We start from the raw sequence: 21,275 nt of genomic DNA, 5'->3' as shown, positions 1-21,275 counted from the left end.
AATTATTTGCAGCTCTGTGAAGCAACTTGTAAGAGGTAGCAAGTGCCTGCCAAACAACAAGTCTAGCTTTTCAAATGCCAGTTAGTCAGTCATACATTCTTTATTGGGTTAATTAAAGCCATAAAAGACACAAACAATATCAGAATGCATAATATCGTAAAATAATCCAAACTATTTCCAGTACATCAATAAAAATACACACATAAAAATGTTGTTAAAAATTTGATAAAAAGATTTAAAAAATACAATTCTATTTCTATACAGTAAAAACTCAGGACCAAAACCACATGATATCAATTTATCACAGAATCCGAAGCCAGTTCAAGTCATCTCTTTCTGCTTCTGAGGGGTTAATCCAGATCCTAATCCACTTTAGTAGTGGACGAAGAGCCAAAAGGACTGAGGTATGCACAACACCTATCTCTTCATGAATGATAAAAGAAGCTGTGTGGATTGACAACAGCTGTCTCATAAATTTATTTTCCACTATCTGTAAATCATTATCCTCGTTGTAGCCCCAGCTATTGCTCCCATAGCTGGCAATGGAGATATATTGAGAATGAAAGACTTTAACAAAAACCTGGAAAGGTTTAACACCCAGTCTACTAGCAAAATCAAAAACCACTGCTATGTCTCAAGGTATTGTATTCCTTTTTGCCCTACTTAACGGAGCCCAAGATCCCCTTTCATCGCATAAGACTCCCAAATAGGAGAAGGGGTTTACCCTGGTGATTTCTGTATCTTCCAAAAAACATTTCCTTTGGCTTTTGTATTTGGGAGTCATAACCATGAAGTTGGATTTTGTGGAATTTGTGCTCAGATCTAAGGAATTTATAAAACCTATGAAAGAATTGAGGAGCTGATGAAGCCTCACTGCTGCTCTTGCTAACAGAATGGTATTATCCGCGTATAAAAGTGCTGAAATTAACTGAGTCCCAGCCTGAGGAATATCTCTACAAGCTGTGCATAGAATTGCACTCAAGTTATTAATATATATTTTGAACAAAGTGAGGCTAAAATGCAGCCTTGTCTTCCACCCGATATACTCTTTTGGGTGAAGAAAGATTCCCGGTCTGAACGTATCTCACGACCGCAGAGAGATCTAGATGTAGATCAACTAAAAAGTCCACAACGTTACGATCCAAAGGCATATTAATAAGGAGTAGCCATAGCTTTGACCTGATGACTCTATTGGAAGCTAATGTTAAATCCGTAAAAGCAAGATATAACATACCCCCTTTCGCTACTATAAATTTAGGCATTGATCTAAAGTGCTTTTCCGTGGCCTGAATCAATACTGGAGATTGAAAATAACTTTATTTTGATTCAGCCAAGGCGTTAACATGGAGAAGATCACTCTCCCCATTACCTTGACCTTGTAATCTATGTGGGATTTGGGTCTATAACACCGTGGATCAGTTCTTGCACCCTTCTTAAAAACCAGGATAATTATAGATCTAGACCAATGACGTAAACCTTGTTATACAGGTGGCACTTAGGCCGAGAGTTACTATTTCAGGCCAAATTTTGGAATTTGTCCTGTATAGTTCCTCTGGAAACCCATCGTGGCCAGGCGCCTTATCCTTCAACATGAGGGAAGCAACCTCTATTTCTTCTTCCTCAGTAAAAATCAGATCAATTTCTCCTCTGAGCTTAGCTCGGATACTATTAGGGACGTCAGCTGTTGATACACATATCTCCCCTAGAAATGTGTTACACCTATATCCGAGGTTATAGTACATCTAAAATGCTGTTAGTCATCCCAGCAAAAAAGGAACAATTAACAATTTCCCAAAATCTGGCACTATTTTTTAAGACATTATTCTGAAGTAATTGGTCCCAAGCTTCCATTTAAATTAATTTTTTTCGATATGCTAAGGCCAGCTTCTATCTCTTCCAACAAATAGTAATCTCAATATTATTCCTCTATGTTTTCCTCAGTGCTTTAAGCAGGTTTTGGTGTGCCTTAGAGCAGTTATGGCCACATCGTTCTCTCCTCAAGGTTTAGGTTTACCCTCCACTCTCACAAGGCCATTTGCAACATGCTCACATGCCCTGATAAAAGCACATACTAAAATGTCTGCTTGCGTGCAACCCTCTAGACACAAGCTAATATCTTGGGCACATTTGAAGTGGTGGTTATTTAAAAATGGGTCCAAAGGGACCTGGCTCCATTTCAATCGACGGGCTTGGTCCCCAAGTATGATGTCTGTGTTCCTAGGTCTTATTGAGGGACTAACTTCCTCTCTCTTTCTCCCTTCAATAACCAATAATAAAGAGTTGTGATCACTAAACTGATTCCATTTGACATTAAAGTTCAGAATCGACTGCACTAGCAAGACAGAAATGAATATATAGTCAATAGTTGAGTAGGAGCTTCTGTCAATTAAGGTGGGTATATCCCCTTCGTCCAGTGGCGGCTCCTCGAGGGAGTGCTGCGGGGGCGGTGAGGCGGTCGTGGGAGGGGCAGGGTGGGGGAAGGAAACTCTGGCATACAGCCAAACTGAGTTAAGTACATAAGTAAATATCTAAAACGAATTGCATTGAGTAGTTCAACACCAAATCGAAGGTTGGCGTGCCTAATACCATGGCTGCATAATCTTGATTGCACCTCATTCCTCTTTCATCCACCACCAGACACTCACAGCCTCTTTATTTCTCTCTTTTGGGTTTATTCTCACCCCTGATTTCTTTCTTTGTCACTGTTTTCCTTATTTCTCTTCCTCCTGCTTTCCCCTTTGAGTTTCCCTCTCTCTTGTTCTGGATCAATGTGTGATGAAGAAAAATACGTGTAGCTCCCCAAAAATGAGTGCTGGTGCACCGCACCTGAAACTACTGGCTGAAATTCAGCACCGGGTTTATCCTTTACTGCTTATGGGTAAACCATTTTCATTTACACATATCATTCAGACTGATATACAGCTCATGATATTCAACTGTAGGAAATATACACTTACCAGAAATGCACAAAGCATATAAAATGTGATGAAATAAATAATGGCAAAGTTGCTTCCACATGTGTATTCTTCACCTGGGTTGTAATCGGACTCTGGATCACACCGTTTCCCAGGTAAACAGGCTAACATGATGTCCTGCCAAGCTTCACCAGTTGCACATCTGGTGGATAAAAATAAGAAAAGGAAATAATCATGACTTAGAGCTCCCAGAAATGGCGTCATCTTGCTCAGCATCTATTAACCAAACAACCCATGAAATGTCATGTTTTCACAATCATACAGAAAACTACCGGCTAACAAGTTGCCTCAATCAGAACTGCTGAAAGTTCCTAGACAATATACCTATTAAATGACAAGGGGTCAATAGATGCTACTTGTTTTGTAAAGCATTTGACATAGGGGGTCAGGTATATGCATCTCAAAGACATCTGCCTACAAATGCCAATGCTCCATTTTGTTTTTGTAGCACACACAGAGATTATACTGCCTTATCCAGAAGCACAAGGATGGAGCAGCGATGCCTGGGTCTACACTGCTGAGCAGCGGTCCTTGACCTGTGGTCCAGGGACCTTGGGGGTCCTCGGCGCCTGCTCAGGGGGTCCGCAACTGCTTAGAAATTTGAATAATATTAACAGCTTAATAAAAAAGTGTATATAAACACCTAATTAAAATGTAGACTTGTCAATTTTAAAACGTTCCGTAAATGTGCAGGAATTTGAAGGCTAAAAATTAAGTTGCTTGTCCTCAGTGTTATTCATCGGAGCAGTACAAATGCATCAACCAGAATATAGTATGGAAGATGGGTGGCCTCAATTGAATTTAGAAAAGTCCCAATCTTGCCATTAAAATGAAAAGTTTTAATTTTTTATATTCGTTTGTGAACTAAACTAAATATTTCCTCATTTGTGTATGTGTTTACTGAATGCTTGTTTCCGTGCATTTTTTTGCGGTTCAAATCATCATAATTGCTTAAGCCAGGGACTACAGCTTCCAGTAATGACTCTGTGGGGTTTCTTAGATTCCAATAAAGATTCAGTGGGGTTGCCGGATTCGAGTAATGATTAAGTGGGGTGTAAAAAAGTCAAAGGATTAGAGAAGCACTGCTATAGATGTCTGAATTTGATGTTTAATGACTTGTTTAGATAGCTTGGCTTGTTTGCAAGAGAGGCATAGGGAGCCAGTGTTGTGGTGAACTACTTCTCCTGCTTGTCGCCATTACTATATCAGTTATGCCGTCTGTTGAACGGTAAAAGAGGATCTAATAGGAGAAGGGTGGGAGCGGTGATCACTCCTGCACTACACACCCAGCTGGTTGACACCCAAGGTTGGTCAGGAATAAACTTTATATGTGCATTACTCCATGCTGTGTGTCTTTCATTTTTTCAGAGAAAATCCCAAATTGATTTTGCCTCGCAGAGTACACTACATTATGGCGACAAGCTCAAGACCTACCTATTGCTCTAAAATACAAACTATTAGACACTTATAGTTGTTGCCCACCATTTGTCAAGTGGGTCATTTCCTGTCTGAAACTCATAAAAGGTGATGGGAGGAATGCTTGTAATAAGCCAAACTGGCAATGACTTGGGATAGCATTCCAACCGATCTTACTTTTTCCCATCATGCCACCTCCGTTTAGACCCAGCCATATGCAAATCAGTCTAGACCCTGCTCCAATAAACTTGTCAGTCGGGTTAGTTGCCAAGGCACACCTGCAGAGCATAGGCTGGTGCAATGCATCGTTTGTTGCAAATCACTGTAATTTTAAAGGACACTTAGAGAAGCTGCATTGTGCATTGAGAAACTAATGAGCTCCTGAGTGCATGTTATTCCTTTAACCCGATTAGAGCATTTTTTGGGAACCATGTGTGGATACAGCAACTGCATGAATTGTGTGATTAAAGCTAGAGCGGAGCAGAACTTTTCCAGAACAGCTTAGAGCATAGCAGGGTGCCCTCATTATGGGAGAACTGATTTACTTAACCATTTTCCTTTGGAACAACTTTATATTAGTTCATCCTTTTGCTTATATGACTTCGATTTTGAACGTCATATTAACTATTTGCATTGCTTATTGATTAACACTAATATACTTAATCAGTAAACATTTGATCTTTTAATAAGCCTTTATGATTTGAAAACTTAACCATTCCCTGTTTTTCCTGAGGAGACTAATTTGCTTCACATTATTTAAATGTATTGATTTGATGACTAGTCCCAGTTGTGGATTTCAATTCTTTGGATACCGCTTTATGGGACCCGAATTTGCACTAAATGTCGATAAGGTGTAATCTCATAGGTGTATTTCAAAAACTAGTCGCTATTTTCAAAGTTCTCACGTTGCATATATGATTTTTAATCACATGCTATCTTCTCAGCAAAATCCAAAGGGGAAAGTTCCTTTGATTATAGCAATATTTCAGCTTAATTGCCGTTATAAATAGCTATGTGGCATTTGATAATTGCACGTTATGGAATTAGCTAAAAACAATAAAATGTGTCAAATGAGTACAGTGTATGAAACAATTAGAATGTGACTAAGGTAATGGGGGTTGACAGACTCCCTGGGAGCTCATGAACACCACTGCTGCGAACATTGAAGGGGAAACGTGTAATTAGCTGTAGGAAAGAAACTGTAAACTTAGCTTTTGGAATAGCTGGAGATTGTATTACATTCGATGAACAAGTTGCTATCATCAAAGTTTACTTAATCTTCCAGCTGTTACCAGGAAAATAATCAAGTGTCAGACTAAATCAATACTCCAGGTCACTCCAGAACAGGGTCACCTGATGAGCTGGAGTGAGGTGAGACCTTTGGGTGTTGTTGGTTAAGCCCAAGTTGTGAGGAGAGTCCACAGGGGCTGAAGGTGTTTCTCAAACAACCCTGGGACTCCACTTCCATTAGCCAACAGTCCTAGTATGAACATACATGGCTTTCTGAATGTTGCATTTGAAGCTGCCATAACTGCCGGCACTTTCGTGAAAACACACAGTGTGATCATCAGCCTGGAAAGCAAGTCCATGGACTGATACTGCTCGGATCCCAAGGTGAACCTCTGAGAACGTCTGTTGGCAGGCAGAACTGCAAGATGAAAACTGACTTCCTGGAGATCTAGGAATGCCAGCCAAACACCCACATTCAGGGCCAGTAAGACATGGATCAAGGATAGTATCTTGACTTTGCCCCACCAAATGAACAAGTCAAAAAGTGGAGATCTAAGATGGCTCTCAGAACTCCATCCTTCTAGGGTGGCAAGACATATTAGGAGTAGAATTGTGTGCCCCTTTCTTCTAAAGGACCACCTATATGGACAATTTGCTCAGCGGAGCATGGAGTTCTGCCTCCAAAATTGAGGAATGTACGGAAGAGCACATGCCTATGGAAGGAGGTACAATAGGTGGGTCAGGAATGTAAGGCACACTCCCTGTGTAATATGTGAATGATCCAGAGATTCATTGTAACTGACTCGATTGATAGAAAAATTAGACACTCTCCCAGAATAAGATGGTGATGTATGAGGGTAATCATAGAGGTTTTTAGGCAGAAGAGCCAATAAGGAAAGGTAGACATTGTATCTGCTGCTGCTAATGGCATCCCATAGATCCCTCCATGCCTCAACGAGAGTCGTACATTTGTTGGTGTGCTTGGATTGGCAGAGAGGGCTGTCTCAGCTGGAACTGCACTGCCATGGAATAGCCACATCATTTCCTGTGCTTTTATGGAACTGTTTTGCTAGGGTGACTTGGCCAAGTGATCAAGCTGTAGCTCTACTGGCCTTCAAATGGTCCTGGGAGCAGTTGACCCCTCTCATCGAACAAATGCTCGCCATCAAAGGCTATGTCCATGAGAGTTGCCTCACTCCTGAGAAGTCAATGGAGCATGCCTAAGCAGTACTGCATGACTGCTGGATTGAGACACCGAGTGCGTTCTTCACTACAGGATTTATTTGGAAATGTCCGAAATGTTGTTGAGTGAATCAGTAAAAGGTATTTTCATGTAATCTGGTAGGGTGATCAGTGTGATTTTTACAAATTCCTACAGGGAATGAACATATTTGGCCAGTAGGCATGTAGCTTTAGCTGTACAGAGGGCAAGCATGGCAGAAGCAAAGACTTTACAAGCACATAGAGTGAAGATTTTTAGATTCTCTACCGGGAAGCGAATTCGGAAAAGAATTCGGATTTTGCTTTGAAGAAGAAGCTTGGAACACAAGACATTCCAGTGAAGGGTGAGATGACAGAAAGTATGGATCGCCAGGATCAGGCCTATGACATCTGGCTAACTCTCTGTGGGCAGCTGGGCCCGATAAGGGATTCTCCCATGAAGCCATGACAGGGTCCTAAAGTGCCTCTTTAAAATGAAAGGTAGGACTCCACCACTGAGAAAGATTGCTGTAAGATCTCTGGTAAAATGTAAAACTTCACATCTGCAGAAAACACGGTCAGTTTCACTGCTTTAGATGCTTTTTGTACAACAGTGGTGAATGGATAGACTTCCTATGAAGGGGGCTAGAAGATTAAAGGGTGTCCTCTTCTGGTGAAGTGTCCAGCTACTTGCATTTTATATGACATGGTGCAAACCTGAATACGTTTTCTGGGGGAAAGGAGGTTATCAGTGGCTATATCATCCACTTCTGTGTTGCGATGAACATTATAAGTAATTGCAAGGGGCTCAGAGTCAGAATCAAGCAACTCTTCTTTTGGGAGGTGTTCTGCCAACGTTGCATCAACACTGAAGGAACCTCAGACCGAATTAGAGATAGCACCCTGTCAGGCTTCAACGTCTTCTTGGGCAGTGGGGCCAGAGAGCAAGCTGGTGGGGCATACTGAGCATTGGGGTCGAAGCAGTCAAAGTCATCAAGCCTGTAAGATTGTGCTGTGTGGGGGTAGTCTAGCACGGACAGGAACTGTCCTAAATAAATCCAGCATAGCCATCTCTAAGGCCTCAACCTGAGTGCGGTCAGCCGATGGATCCAGGAGTTGAATGGGGTAGACTGGGATAGACTGGAATGGGATTGATTGGAGTGAGGTAGATTGGGGAGGGGTAGATTGGGGTGGGCTGGAGTGAAGTGGGGAGGGGAGGATTGGAGTGAAGTGGGTAGGTTGGGGTGAAGTGGGGTAGAATGGGGTGGGGTGGGGTGGAGTTTGGTAGATTGGAGTGGAGTGGGGTGGGGTAGACTTGGGCAGAGTGGAGTGAAATTGGGGTAGATTGTGGTAGTATGAGTGGACGAGTGGGGCAGATTGGGGTGGACTGCTTGAGTTAGATTGTGGTAGATAGGAGTGGAGTAGGGTAGACTGGTGTGTAGTGGGGTATGTTGGAGTAGAGTGGATTGGGGTAGAGTAGGGCTTATTGTATTGGCATGAAGAACATTGGCGTGGAGTTTAAGGGGTAGATGAATATATAAGGGTGTATTATATATTGGAGAGGGGTAAATTGGTGTAGATTGGAGTGGGGTGGGGTAGATTGGATTCGGTGGGGTAAATAGGTGTGGAGTGGAGTGAGGTAGATTGGTGTTGGGTAGATTTAGGTAGATTTGAGTGGAGTAGGATTGACTGGTGTAGACTGAAGTGCAGTGGGGTAGACTTTTGGGGGTTGATTTGAGTGGAGTGGGTATATTTGAGTGGAATGAAGTAGAGTGGAGTGTGGTAGATTGGAGTGCAGTGGGGTAGATTGAGGTACACTGTAGTGGAGTGGTAGACTAGAGTGGATTGGAACTGTGTCTGCCACGCTACATCTCTTGCAATTAAGTGCAGATAAATATGGGGCGCCTGAAAGCGGTTACGGTGGAATACATATGAGAATAAGGACTTAGGTACAGGTTGTTTCGGAGAAATGGAGTAGTTGCTCTTCTGCACAAACCAGAAGCACTTTAAACAGAGATATACTTTGTGTGTTCATTTCACACAAAAACTTAAGCAGAAGCTAGCCAGAATCTTATATGCACATCCATTATGTCATCTGAAAGCCTTAATAATTCACTATATGACTGATTTTTTTGAAAGGTGCTCTCAGACAGAAATCCTCCTCTGCCTCTGGAGGATATATCGGACCCAACAAATGACACAAAGGCCCTTTGGAATCCACAAACTTCTTACACATTTGTCGAGGCACACATGAGAAATAGTATAACCAGTAAAGCTGGTTTCCACTGTACGTTTGTGTATATTCAATTACAAGTCCATAGAGTACTTCAGGAATTTCTTTCCAAAATGTCTTTATTTTTTTTTCTTCTTTTGATAACCACATGTGTATACCAAAACAGCCGACACGTGTTTCGTCCGAAGGGACTTTTTCAAGGCTAATACGTGCTCAGGAGTCCACTAATAACATCCATAGTTGATCGAACAGTTTGGGACAGCTAAAACAACCGGGAATATATAACCCCTTGTTTGAGATGGAATTGGCATTCCCCGGATCATATGTTTTCCGTTTGGGATGGCATTGTTCAGGTCATGAGAAACCTGTTGCAGGTTCGTTGTCTTGACTTTCTAGGAAAAGGAACGGAAAACATATGATCCGGGGAATGTCAATTCCATCTCAAACAAGGGGTTATATATTCCCGGTTGTTTTAGCTGTCCCAAACCGGTCGATCAACTATTGATGTTATTAGTGGACTCCTGAGCACGTATTAGCCTTGAAAAAGTCCCTTCGGACGAAACACGTGTTGGCTGTTATGGTATACACATGTGGTTATCAAAAGAAGAAAAAAAGAAAAAGAAAGAAATTTTGGAAAGAAATTCCTGAAGTACTCTATGGACTTGTAATTGAATATACACAAAAGTACAGTGGAAACCAGCTTTACTGGTTATACTATTTCTCATGTGTGCCTCGACAAATGTGTAAGAAATATACTTTGTGTGTGTAGAGAAGAGGTGGAATACTTATGAGACTCATACAGGTTTTATGAGAAATTGATTAACTGCAGCGCTGTCCAAAATTGAGGCACTTTAAAAAGCCACATGCGTTGTGTGTGAAAATGCAGAGATGTGTAAAAAATGTTTATGTTGCTTAGTGGTTGCCTGGCCTTAAGCATGTGACTGGACTACTTGTCTGGAAAGACTATGGGAGTCCAGTTTCAGACTAGTGTATGCTTTAATCAGACACATACTTTGGATGCTCAGACAAGAGGTGCAGCCTGCAAACACAGTCACATGGACTACTTTAATTTTCCGTGCCATTTGTTTTGTGCTATAAAAGGAAGCGCCAAACTGTAAAACAAAGTCACAAACTGCTTTAATAGTCCACACCATTTGTTTGGTGCTGTAAAAGGCAGTGCAGAATTCCAAAACAATTTAAGGCAACAAGAAACAAACCTAAGTGATGGTAGTTAGAAGCAACCCAAAGATGTAGCAGGGAAGTCAAAACGGTGGACAGAAACATTTTTTTTTTAAAGTACCCTGAATCGCAGCACGAACGGCGAAAGGACAGCATAAGGACGGTAATTGAATCAAATCAATTTGTACTTGGTCCATGCTCCAGAGACATAGACATGAGGCATATTGTGGGCAATTAGGAGACAGCTAGAAAGAACAATTGAGCCAGCAAATGGCAAGTTATGGACGGTCTCTAAGCCCTTTCCCGTATATAATACCCCTCACAGAAACAGCGCTGTAAGGCGACATCTAAGAAGGTAGAATAAATTAAAGTCGTTCACTGAGTTACCCCTACTTAGAGCCAAATATTACTTGGCCTATTCAGTGAATTTATACCAGTTGACCTGAGCACTATACTTTTCAGGAAAAATGTAAAATGTACCTGAACAGAAGAAGGACGGATTGTGGGAATGTCTGGAAATTGTTGTTTCTATTTATTTGAGTATGATCCCTCATGGCAATTTTACCAAACACCTGCAAAAATAGGCAAAAATATTATTCATTGAGAATCAAATCTTAATCATTTACGAAGTGCATGTTAGTTAGGCATGTGGACTGTACAGTATAATTTGGTAAGGTGTTTCACTACTTACTTGTAAAGGTAGCTGTCTTGAACACTTGCAAAAACCATGAGGATTTGAAATATCAACATTACAAGTGTGCTTACTTCTTATCTCACTATTGACGTAACCTAGCATAGCCTGAACTTTTCCCATTTTCAAGTAGCACAGATCTCTCAAATCATTCTACTACCGCATAGAATTCTTGAATTAAAAGGTAGGGGGTAGGGGGCAGTAATTCAAAGAAACAAAACTGACATTATAAAGCTACTTTTCTGACAAAATCCTCTAACTGTGGTATATTTTTCATTTTCATAACCATTTAGTATTCTATGTGGCCTACATTGAGTCCATACATATTCAAACAATTTTTTATATAGTGACATACATGTTCTGCTTTTAAACGCACAGAGACATGTTTAGTAACACACCCCTGCTCCGCCTGAGCAATTAAAGATAGATCTGTTTCACAGTAATGGGATACCAGCTAATTCTCAGACATGCTAGATAAAGAAGGACAAGCAGGGTATGGATATTATAAAGCTCATAACAATGATTGTGAATTATAATTTCAGATAAGTAATAGTTTTCACCATGATTGGCCCTTTAAACCTTTTCAGAACTGAAAGAGTAAACAGAATCTTACAAGAACACAGCAAAAATCAAAGCAAAAGGCATTCAGCACTCACAAACGCATGGTGGGAGACGTGGATTGCTGGCGTCCTGGAGCAGATAACTCATACAGCACAGAAGCCAATTATTTTTGTACTACCCCGGATACGAGAGGGTATAGTCTGATTGCGGAGTAACAGACATACCGAATATCACAGCGCACTTGCAACTTTTTACAGAGCCAAAAACTTGAAATCTAAATCTAAAAATGAGCCCTGATGAAGCCCAGTGAAGCTGAACGAAACGTGTTGACTGCTTGGCTGTTTTTTTATCACAAAAGAAGAATAAAGATAGTTAACATCAACAACATTGGATGGACCCAATCATTTGTGAAATTTGAGTTTGATTGTGCAACCCACAGTTGATTTAAAAAATGTAACCCTGGTTGTGAAGTCTGCTCTTTAGAGACAGCAGGAAGGTGGTGTTGCGCATCACTGGAGCCTAATACTCCAAGTATTTGGACTTCTTGTGGGGTATCCTTGTGGGGAAGTCCTGTCTCTTCCTTTAGGGGGAGGTGCCTCACATACACACAATGGTGTGTATGTATGGTCTCGCTGTTTCATTTTTGTATTGTATAGGCCAATTGGTGTCGTCGAGCCCACGAGACAGCCTTCAATAAAGCAGAAACAAGAGCAGAAAACATTCAGTCCATTTGCTGTCGAGCATCTGAGGGATGTGACGTGCAAAGGACACATGGTGACGGCCCATCACACGGGACTCGTCACACTTCAAGCTCCTACCTCTACGATCATCAGCTCATGAACTTATAAATGAGGTGACCCTGCCTGACAGTCCAGATCAAACATCAGAACCTGCAACATCGGTGCACAAACAGAGTGAATCTCAACAACTTCATGCCACTCGCTACACATATGTTCCCACAGATTCGCTATGTAAATCATCCCCAGGCACCAGATCAATTCTGCAAAATGTTTTCTGAAGCAGTGGCAAGGTAGCACTCCTAGACTTCAACTCTATGATACTTTACTCACTCAAAGTACGGTTGTGCAAGGGTGATAAGGAATCTGCAGGTAGATGTGTGAGCATAAGAAAGAACATTACAAAAGTGACTAACTTTTCTTCTAATGAATACTTACTTTCACATTCATTAGGTGAACCACCCTCAAAGCCGTTATCAAAAGGAGGTAAGATGAGTGGAAGTAACAACAAACTGCATACGGAAGCGCTGAAGGACTTCCCTACCAAACTGAGAATCCTGCAGCATGAGAGTATCCAAACAATAACATTATCAAAACGAATGCCAAAAGGCCAGATGGAAGACTTAACAAAAGCCTCGTTAGAACATCTCTCATTAAGGCCAAGGAGGCACCCAATGTAGCCAAGTGAGTTCTGAAACGCTTTGGTGGATATTTACGGGTTAATGTGTAACAGACTTTAACCACCAGGAAAGTCAATTTGAAATAGTTTGTCCGCGACAGGCTTGTTTGACCTTCGGCCTTCACATTATCATCTGCTCGTATATCTTTTATCCTAAAGGTACCATGGATAAGTGCCTCCTAGGATAGAGCCTGTGAAAACTTTCTTCTTCATTCCAGAGAACATTTCCCCTTTGGAAATGTTTTGTTAAGTTCAGCAGGAGGCAGGTGTATCTGTGGACACCTCCACTATGAAAAAGTAAATTTGATACTTGCATCAGTTATGTCGGAATATACACAGATATATCATCTGACATAAATATTGTGCCCTAAATATAATTTACAAAAATATTGTCCCATTTTGAGTAGATTTCCTATTATGAACTCCAAGAGATGATAACTTTGTAGATATTTAGAACACAATACTTAAGTCAGACGATAGTCTAACAATTATATTTTGGTACCACACCTCCAATTTACGGTTTGTCATAGTTTTCCTGCAGAGCTCTTCTACTATATTGTTACTACAACCTGCAAGATGCATCACTGACAAATCAGTTCTTGTGTTGACATCCCATATTGCTTCTTGACACAGAGTTCTCCACCCAACAACCTTCACCTTGTTGGTATAAAACATCAATCAATTATTTTCTGCCACAATCTGAACCTGTTTTCCCAGCATGCTAAGAAATATCTATTTGAGACTCAACCTCACTGCTCTCAAATTCAAATGATGTACATAGAGTTGAGATTCCCATGCTGACCATTTTGCATTTAAGTGACTGTCATGACAATGGGTCCCAAACTTAGTAGCATGGCATCCAAAGGAACACGTTTCTTACCATCAGTTATATTACAGCAGATTCCTCACCTTTAGATTAGATACCAAAGAAGTACCTCCGAAAGGTAGAGGGGTCCTACAAGACTGAGCAAGCAGTCACATTCTCATCAGGCCTGGCTGTATAGGCAGTAGTGGTTTATAAACGTATATATCAATGCCAACGTCACAGCATGGCTGATATCAAGAACAGTCACCCCTCAAGCCAATTCCTGTGTAGGGCCCTGGTGCTACTGGACTGAGCTCTCAAGCCCGCTAGGTGCTGCTTTTTGGCCATCGCATAGCAGATCTTGATAAAGAAGACTTGTCAGCTTGACAGGCTCCTTTTCTGCACCACCCTGCTCTTCTTTGCACCAGAGATGTTGATGAAGAGCTGATCATCTACTAGATGATCTTTTCAACAGTAAGTTTGAAAACTCAGGTCCCTCTTAGGATAAAGGCAAATTATTATTTCCTCTACTTTCCAGGGATCAAATGGTGAGGAGGAGCGAAGAAGGCTAGCAAGATGATATATTGGCCAACATGGTATGGCGTCACAACCTTAAGGAGCGAGGTCAACACGGTCTTCAACACCAACTTGTCCAGGGACATGGTAGTGTAGGGTGTTTGTACCAATGGCTCCACACTGTGTGTTGACATGAGGTCCATATGGAGAGATGTCTTCAGATTCAAGAACCTTAAGGAGCAACTGTGTATAGGCAACCACGAAAGGCATACACATAAAGATTGTCAAGACCACTGGAGCATCACAAAAGGTTTGGGTGGAAACATATGTGTCAAACTTTTAATGAAACGCATCACAACTGGTGACTTAAACAAGGATGGCTGGTCCAACAAACAACGGAAGGCCAAAAGGGGCAATAATTAACCTTTCACTGTGCACACTGCAAGACATAACTGAGTTAAGGGGAGAACAAACAAAATAACATTGGACTGTTTGGCTTGTAAGTGCCAGTGTCTCGTACGGACCACCAGGCAACAACCTTGTCCCAGGGCCCCATGTAGAAGGACTTTGTGGAAGGGCTTCTTTTAGCATGGATATCGCCCACTACCTTGGTCAATAATTCAAATGCATTTAACTGCTGTTGTTCATTCGCATGGATTGAGGTGTAGGTTGTGGAGATTTGGATGCAGGACCCTGCCCTGGTTCTGAGACAGGGGATCCTCCTAAAGTATAAGCTTGATCGGACAACAAATGCTCATGTTTAGAAGCTCAGGGGACCACAATCTCCTAACCCAGTCCAGAGAAATCAAGATGACTTGGACCCGGTGCTTCTTGAACTTCTTTAGAACCTGAAGGATGAGAGGTATCATCAGAACAATGTGCATGTGTCCGTCGTTCAACTTCAGCCTGAATGCATCTCCTAACTAGTGGCTTGGAGGAAACTGGAGTGCAAATTTGCTGACAATGCCCATTCTCTATAGCATCAAATAGATCTAGCAAGGGCTCCCGCCAGTGTTTGAAGACACCCTGCACCACCTCTGGATGGATATGCTTGCTCAGTTCATCCGCTTTGGCATCGAGGAACCCTCCAAGTGGCTGGCTACTACAAAGATATCTCTGGAGATGCAAAGCCTCCTGGCAGTGGGCCACTCTGCTTTCAGCTTTATCACACTAAAATATACAAAAATGATGGATGAAATGCTTGAATTAATCTCAGCCAATGGTAATTACACGGGCCACATCCCACTTCATTGTTATTTTGCACACCATGTCACCTCAGTTTGGATCCAGCTATATGTAAATCAATCTTGAGCCTACTCCAATAGGAAGAGTCCAACCCGAACTGCAAAGCCAGGTTCTTCCTGAACCGTAACACAAGCAGTCCAGGACCAGTTACGCCCTAGGTATGGGCTCATCATCCGGGTACAGCTTGGTTATTGGTGACATGGTGTACAAAATAACGATGGATTGGGATGCAGCCTGAATAATTACCAGTGACTGAGATTAATTCAAGCATTCCATTCATCACTTTTTTGTATACTTTAGTGTGTCCCCCCAAGTGGTTGGGTATGCCCAGAAGTAGGTCCCGTGCACACTCTGTCACTGGAATCAAGCTGTACCCGTCTGATGAACATGAATAGTATACTTTTCTTTTCTCTCAGTCTGGTACCCGTTCAATGGCACCTTTGGAGAGTAAGATTTACTTCCTGCATAGAGACTGTGAAGTGGTACTCCAAAAGTCATTCTGGTGCAGGAGGAAGATGAGGTGTGGAGGAAATAAAGTGTAGGGCACAGGCTCTTTGGCTGATTTGTAAGATTTATCTGTACGACATGATGGATTGTCAGGCAGGGAAGTAATGCTGCATCCTGCTCCCCACTGGCCGGACCTAAATCGTGGGGGACTAACTACAGTGGCTTGGTGGCGACTGTGACAAGCGAAGAGGAATTAGTGGACTGCAGCCCTGTAGGGAGTCTGCCCATGCCTAAACCACTTTGCCACTGGATTCAAGCAAGCCTGGCTGAAGATGGCTGAAATGCCAGAAACCGGTCCTAGGAAGCTTGTTTCCGGTCCAGGGAAGGCATGGCTTGGCAGTTCGGGCTGGACTGTTCCCATGAGGCACAGGGTCAGACTGATTTGCATATGGCCATGTCTGAACTGGGGTAGCAGAGTGGGCTAAAGAACGGTGATGGATCAAACCCAGATCTGTTGACTGGGTGTGAGTGTTTGATTGGTTCTGATGCTCCGTCCGTCACCACCCCCTTTTGTACCGCTTTGTTCGCCATAAGTTGGCAGGGTATGCTCAGACGTGAGTCCCTTGCTCACTTTGCCACTGGATTCAAGCAAGCCTGGCTGATGACGGCTGAAATGCCAGAAACCGGTCCTAGGAAGCTTGTTTCCGGTCCAGGGAAGGCATGGCTTGGCAGTTCGGGCTGGACTGTTCCCATGAGGCACAGGGTCAGACTGATTTGCATATGGCCATGTCTGAACTGGGGTGGCAGAGTGGGCTAAAGAACGGTGATGGATCAAACCCAGATCTGTTGACTGGGTGTGAGTGTTTGATTGGTTCTGATGCTCCGTCCGTCACCACCCCCTTTTGTACCGCTTTGTTCGTCATAAGTTGGCAGGGTATGCTCAGACGTGAGTCCCTTGCTCACTTTGCCACTGGATTCAAGCAAGCCTGGCTGAAGACGGCTGAAATGCCAGAAACCGGTCCTAGGAAGCTTGTTTCCGGTCCAGGGAAGGCATGGCTTGGCAGTTCGGGCTGGACTGTTCCCATGAGGCACAGGGTCAGACTGATTTGCATATGGCTATGTCTGAACTGGGGTGGCAGAGTGGGCTAAAGAACGGTGATGGATCAAACCCAGATCTGTTGACTGGGTGTGAGTGTTTGATTGGTTCTGATGCTCCGTCCGGCACCACCCCCTTTTGTACCGCTTTGTTCGCCATAAGTTGGCAGGGTATGCTCAGACGTGAGTCCCTTGCTCACTTTGCCACTGGATTCAAGCAAGCCTGGCTGAAGACGGCTGAAATGCCAGAAACCGGTCCTAGGAAGCTTGTTTCCGGTCCAGGGAAGGCATGGCTTGGCATTTCGGGCTGGACTGTTCCCATGAGGCACAGGGTCAGACTGATTTGCATATGGCCATGTCTGAACTGGGGTGGCAAAGTGGGCTAAAGAACGGTGATGGATCAAACCCAGATCTGTTGACTGGGTGTGAGTGTTTGATTGGTTCTGATGCTCCGTCCGTCACCACCCCCTTTTATACCGCTTTGTTTGCCATAAGTTGGCAGGGCATTCTCAGACGTGAGTCCCTTGCTCACTTTGCCACTGGATTCAAGCAAGCCTGGCTGAAGACGGCTGAAATGCCAGAAACCGGTCCTAGGAAGCTTGTTTCCGGTCCAGGGAAGGCATGGCTTGGCAGTTCGGGCTGGACTGTTCCCATGAGGCACAGGGTCAGACTGATTTGCATATGGCCATGTCTGAACTGGGGTGGCAGAGTGGGCTAAAGAACGGTGATGGATCAAACCCAGATCTGTTGACTGGGTGTGAGTGTTTGATTGGTTCTGATGCTCCGTCCGTCACCACCCCCTTTTGTACCACTTTGTTCGCCATAAGTTGGCAGGGTATTCTCAGACGTGAGTCCCTTGCTCACTTTGCCACTGGATTCAAGCAAGCCTGGCTGAAGACGGCTGAAATGCCAGAAACCGGTCCTAGGAAGCTTGTTTCCGGTCCAGGGAAGGCATGGCTTGGCAGTTCGGGCTGGACTGTTCCCATGAGGCACAGGGTCAGACTGATTTGCATATGGCCATGTCTGAACTGGGGTGGCAGAGTGGGCTAAAGAACGGTGATGGATCAAACCCAGATCTGTTGACTGGGTGTGAGTGTTTGATTGGTTCTGATGCTCCGTCCGTCACCACCCCCTTTTGTACCGCTATGCCTAAACCACAGCACCAAAAGGACCAGGCTGTCTACTGTACTACTGGTTGGGGAGGATGATGCTGCCTATAGTATTGTCCCATGGAATAACCTCTGAATTTCCTAAATTAATTGTGAAATTGTTTCACTGTCGTCAGTAGCCCCAAAGATCATGCTGTTGCTTGGCTGTCTTTAAATCTCTCTGGAACCAAGTTCAGCTTTTCCACATGGAGTCTTAACCCACTAATGAACATATCCATTAGGGATACCTGTAGATCACTGAAAAATCAAACAACCTCATCTACACGTACCTCCTGAGCATGACACATTCCAAGCACTCCAGTTAGGCAATCAGTAATATCCAGACCCACACAGATTACTTATTTCACTGCATCTTGTCCATCATGTGTTGTCTGAGCCAGAGAAACTACTAAATCCTCCAGGACTATGAGAAAAATCTCACTGAAAATGTCTAGTAGAAAATGCATGAACCGGCTCGGGAAACAAATACATTTATGGACCTGTGAGCCAGGCTTGTGGATAAAAAACATTCTCTTGAAAAGCGTCAATCCTTTTAGATTCCTTATCTGGAAGAGTTGTCGGGAAGGAATAGGGACTGATTTTACTAGTCAAGGTCTGCATGATAAGGCTCTCTCATGTTTAGGCTGTTTTGCTAGGAAGTCCATATCACTAGGTGCAGGTATGTATCACCCAGCTATTGGTCAGCTGGCAGGCCAGGCTTGGACCATGTAGCCATTAATGCGTCTGTCAGGGCATCATTAAACTGTAGCAAGGACTCTGACGACATTGGACCTCATTGAAGAATTTCTTTTAGGATGTTTCTTTTTGTTTTAATACAGGGCTGCTGCAGATCTAGTGCTTCAGCTGCCTTCCGGATGACTGCAGTAAAAGAGACACATTATTCCGCTGGTGGCCATGAAGCGAGTAGCGCTGTTTCATGGGAGGTGTCTATCCCACTGGCATTTTGTATATCCAAGTATAATTCATCATCCTTGTGGTGAGCAGGAGTAAACCATCACCCTCCTCCAGATCATTATCAAAATCCTGAGGGACCCTATGTGTCTCTTAAATAGGGTCAGAGTCAGGACCAAAATGAGAAAGGCACCTCTACTGATAGTTGCGATCTGGCAGAGGCACTGGGTTACAGTCAGGCTGCATAGTGACCAGTTGTACTTTTTGGAATCTCATTGCGCAACATAGTTCAAGCTTGGGCCGACATCAGATCGGGTTAGACATGGACATCGACAACTGGTCAACCATCGCTTCCGGTTGAGTCAACATTGATGCCGGTGCTGCAGGAAGCAGAGTGGATCTCGAAGCAGGCGTAGAAGTCTGCACCTGAGTCAGTATTGACCCGGTAATCGGTTCTTAGGTGACAGACGGCTTGGGGAGAGGACCTGCCAGCAGTAATCCAACTGATGACCTCTGCGGCAGCGAATGGTAGCTCTGTAAAGTGGTAATACTCTTCATTTATCAAAAAAACCAGGCCCTGTCTGATTGTAATGTCAGAGACAGTTTTACTAAACTAGTAAATAATTTTAAGGATGACTATAAATACCATTACTCGAATGAATCATTTAATGTGCTTGCTGCATTCCAGTATGTTCAAAAAATAATAACAGAGAGTCAGTTTAAAACAGATATAGGCCCTATTCATAAAGGAAGTCACAAAAGTGCACCCATAGGTATGTCACCTTGCTATGGTTATGACTTTTAGGAATTCAAAGTTGTGGGCCTGGAAATCAGAAAACTTTGCAGATTTCCAGACCTACCTTTACCAAACTTTAGAGAATTACATTTGCGCATGAATAAATTATACCTGTGTATAATAGCTCATGTAAAAATCAGCTGAGAAAAAGGAAATTCATTTGTTAAAACATTTACTGCTTTTTTCTCCAGAGAAAAAATATCGCTCCAACATAGAGAAACTCCCCTCCTACCCAGGAATTGTTTTCATTTTAGTCTGTTGGAGAGATGTGTAAGAATATGCTTAAACATGTAAGTTTATAGACGTGTTCAAACTCACAGGGAATTCCAGCCCTCTAGATGTCCCATGCCCTGTGAGTATATTTGCTCTCACAAACAGCTTCATGCGAGCAACTCATTTTGAGTGAAAAAACATTTTTTCAGGTGTAAGCCACACTTACATACATAGCTTGGTAGCTAGCCTATAACGTTTTGACTCTGACAAGCCTTTGCAGATGTTATCTGTTTGTAAAATGTATTAATGAGTCATTGGGAAATAAGGGAACTGTGACACAGTGAGCTGAAGACACAGGTGCAAGAATTACACAATGTGGCCAAGCGAAGAATTTCAATCTGGAAATCTCCTAGAACCTCATTTGGCAACCAAAACACTGGTCAACAAGTAGAATTGAGCTTGTTCATCACAACATTTGCGAAATCGAATGATCCCTAAAAAGTACATTTACCAGACCAATTCCTAAGACACTGACCCAGAAACTAAACTATGAAAGAGAGCAGTGATATATCCTGTACTCTGTGGTAACTAGAGATTCTGTACCAGTAATATGCTGGCACAGATAGCCCAAACAAAGCTCAGACATAAACATGCCCTGCATATGTAGAGCCTGTGAATGTTCAAAGATTTGAGAAAAATAGAGCCATGGTATATTCAGAATACAGTCTAATCAAAAAGCTGTGTGATCAAACACATGCTAGAACCCAGTCTTTTACATAAAATGAGCTCTAGTAACTGGTATCTTAGCTGCAATGTAATGAGAGTGCTGCCATACTTTTTTACCTCTTTACATGGCACCAAAAGGACAAGTGGATTTCCTTACAAGACATGTGGATTTCTGAAGCATCTAGTCCCTTGGTCAAGTAAAAGATTTCACACTTTTGATAGATGTAGCAACTGCACCAACAATGTTCTGCCCTTTTTCAATTGCTGCATCCATTCCATTTTAAAGATTCAAGAAAGAAGCCTGAAGCTCTCGAATAAGTCTGGAAGCAGCCTAAGAAGTACTTTTGCTCAAAGCTTAGGTGAACTGGCTCATGAAACATTGTGCATTTTATGTCCTCAAAGGCCAGTCTACCAGATGGAAAGATCTTCCTTTATAGAGAACCTAGATTTTCAGAATCCTCATGTGGGATA

General features: G+C 42.8%; 1 protein-coding gene across 2 annotated transcripts in view; it reads right to left on the bottom strand.

The window, feature by feature from the left end:
• Nucleotides 1-21,275, bottom strand: part of CACNA1D (calcium voltage-gated channel subunit alpha1 D) — a 1,031,608-nt gene that overhangs the window by 337,702 nt on the left and 672,631 nt on the right. For both annotated transcript variants that reach the window (XM_085624624.1, XM_085624625.1), the window contains 2 exons: nt 10,714-10,805; nt 2,958-3,117 (listed from right to left, as the gene is read on the bottom strand). In XM_085624624.1, the coding sequence (XP_085480750.1) occupies nt 2,958-3,117; nt 10,714-10,805 (252 nt within the window). The remainder of the gene's footprint in view (nt 1-2,957; nt 3,118-10,713; nt 10,806-21,275) is intronic.

The sequence above is a fragment of the Triturus cristatus genome, chromosome 9 (genome assembly GCF_964204655.1).
Source record: "Triturus cristatus chromosome 9, aTriCri1.1, whole genome shotgun sequence".
In the NCBI taxonomy this organism is placed as follows: Eukaryota; Metazoa; Chordata; class Amphibia; order Caudata; family Salamandridae; genus Triturus; species Triturus cristatus.
The sequence above is the reverse complement of the archived record's forward strand: the minus strand, read 5'-3'. Positions and strand labels throughout refer to the sequence as shown.